The sequence below is a fragment of the Sinocyclocheilus anshuiensis genome, unplaced genomic scaffold (assembly GCF_001515605.1).
Source record: "Sinocyclocheilus anshuiensis isolate Anshui unplaced genomic scaffold, SAMN03320099.WGS_v1.1 scaffold659, whole genome shotgun sequence".
NCBI classification, from domain to species: domain Eukaryota; kingdom Metazoa; phylum Chordata; class Actinopteri; order Cypriniformes; family Cyprinidae; genus Sinocyclocheilus; species Sinocyclocheilus anshuiensis.
Genome location: NW_015549698.1, coordinates 871,255 through 873,631, shown reverse-complemented (window position 1 = coordinate 873,631; position 2,377 = coordinate 871,255). Strand labels below are relative to the sequence as shown.

The 2,377-nt window shown below is 39.8% G+C and overlaps 1 protein-coding gene across 3 annotated transcripts in view; it reads right to left on the bottom strand.

Moving 5' to 3' along the window:
* Positions 1 to 2,243, bottom strand: part of pcmt (protein-L-isoaspartate (D-aspartate) O-methyltransferase) — a 13,547-nt gene extending 11,304 nt beyond the window's left edge. For all 3 annotated transcript variants that reach the window (XM_016449844.1, XM_016449845.1, XM_016449843.1), the window contains exon 1: positions 2,063 to 2,243. In XM_016449844.1, coding sequence (XP_016305330.1) covers positions 2,063 to 2,228 — 166 coding nt within the window. In that variant the 5' untranslated portion in view covers positions 2,229 to 2,243. The remainder of the gene's footprint in view (positions 1 to 2,062) is intronic.
* Positions 2,244 to 2,377: the final 134 nt, after the last annotated feature.

Genomic DNA, 2,377 nt, shown 5'->3' with positions numbered 1-2,377 from the left:
AAGAAAAAAAAAGAAAATCGACCAAACATATCGGCCAAAAAAATCGGCATCACATATCGGCCATCGGCTGCCCTGATTTCTAAATATCGGCATCGGCCAGTGAAAAACCCATATCGGTCAACCTCTAATGTTAAGTATCCTCATATACATAATGTTATGCATAAACAAACATATTGTGGCACAAATATGGGATATTCACACTGAATTTAATTACAGGAGTAATGGTATATAATTATAGTATGTATTTGTGATTAAGCTATAGCATGTGTGCATTTATACTGAATGTTTTTAGACTACTGTTTTTCATACAGGCTAAAAACCATATAGTTATATTTCTACCATGGTACTGAGGTGCTATATGCGTGGTTTTATCTGTTTATCATGATTTAAATGTATGCTACTACGGAAAACCAATGCTTAATTAAAAAAAAAAATGGTCAGAATAAATGTAACCATATAAAACTGAGGTTGCTACAATTTTTACAGATGTTACTGATTTTGATCATAAACAAAAATGTACCTCTACATCCTAACTCAAGCTACTATCCAATGTGCATTTCTAAGAGACAAAAAAAGTGATATTATTATTATTATTATCAGGCAACCCAAACCTGTTTCTTGATTTGAAACAATATAACTCCTTAGAACATGCAGAAACTAACATTTTGTTAAGGAAAATGAATGGTCTGGTTTCTACAACTTTCACTGTGGAGCAAAAATCTGGCTTTAAACTTGAAAGAAATAAAGATTTGACATTTATCATGATAATTATCGATATCGACTGATATTAAAAAAATTATCGTGATCATATTTTTGGCCATATTGCCCAGCCCTACTGCTAGCTTAAACTTGTAACTTGTCCTACCAACGGAAGTCAGTCGTTTCTCACTTAGTGATGTAAATCAATACTGGCAATAACACACGAGGCATTTCCAACATCTCTCACATTATTAAACACTCATGGATGTTGGTTAGTAATCCATCTAAAAGAGAATCCTGACCATCAGTCATAATCTGGACCTATTAGTAATTCGTCAATATCTATGAGTGCTAGATCCTCTTGGAGAATTTGCAAGTAGACAACTACTTGTTTACTTCTGTAGCCAAAAGTATAAGGATACTTGTCTTAGCAAGCACCACTAAATATAGCACACTGACCACTTGACCTCAGAATAAAGCCAGGAGTTCAGGAGGATAGGTTACATGCCAGACGAGTATTATTGGTCTCTCTGGCCAATGGTCAACTGTTGTTTAAAAAAATAGCTAATTTTATTAATAGATAAATTCTCAATCTCCAGGTAAGCCAAAAGCATAAAAAAAAAAAAAAAAAAGTCAATATTAGCTAGACATCGATTTCACTGTGGCTGATGTTCGCAGCATTAATAATATCAAGGCTCAAAATACTAAACTGCAGATGCATAAAGTCCAGCGTGACGTCATCACACGATGACATCGGCAGCATGTGGTGTGCCACGCCCACTGAACGACTCCAAATAAACCTGCACATACGACCATTAAACAACTGCACGTTTTAACAGATTAAACACAATCTGGCGCTAATGTAAAAATGTACCTAATTCTTTATTGTACACAAATATGTATACCTGCGGGAACGACTAGATTCAGTGCGGAAATGCTAACACAGGTGCTGCTGTGTCATGGACTTGAACAAAACCATGTTTGTTCAGTCAAACCAATACAAAATGTGAACCGAAGTGAGACATATATATATATATATTACAGCGATCGTTTAAACAGAGCAGACTATTTGCAGGTGCTTTGCGAGAGACGATCACATATTTGACTGCTAGCAGCTAGCTGACAAATTTGAAGCGCACTGTAAGTTTTAAACAGCAGCCGCCATGTGCTTGTCTGAAACAGACGCAGACGCAGGAGCAAGGCTGGGATGATCCTAACACGCAGCGCACTTTCCCCGCGGCTGTAACGCGATGCTAGCTCACAGACGCGCACTACAGCGACGTAAACAAACCCCGGTTACTACGCGCTACAGTGAGCATGACTGACTTTGCTCTTTTAAACACACAGCACGGGTTAAACTCACTGCGGAGGTTGTTGACGAGCTCCGCATGGCTCGCTCCTCCGGATTTCCAGGCCATTATTAAACACACTCTGCGGATCAGGTAGAGTGCGGCTGTCAGCGCCGCGCATGCGCACACCGCTCTCCCGACGAGCGTCAGCACGTCCAGCGCGGATACGTCACCAGACATGTCCTGTAGCACGCTCACCAGTGCTGCGTTCAGCTCCGACAAACGGTGCAAAACGTGTTTTAAACGGAAACGGTGGTGCGTTGAACACACTGTTCTGATGACGCAAGAGTTGCAGCTATGGCAGCTGAGAAGGACATTCTTTGTGTTCT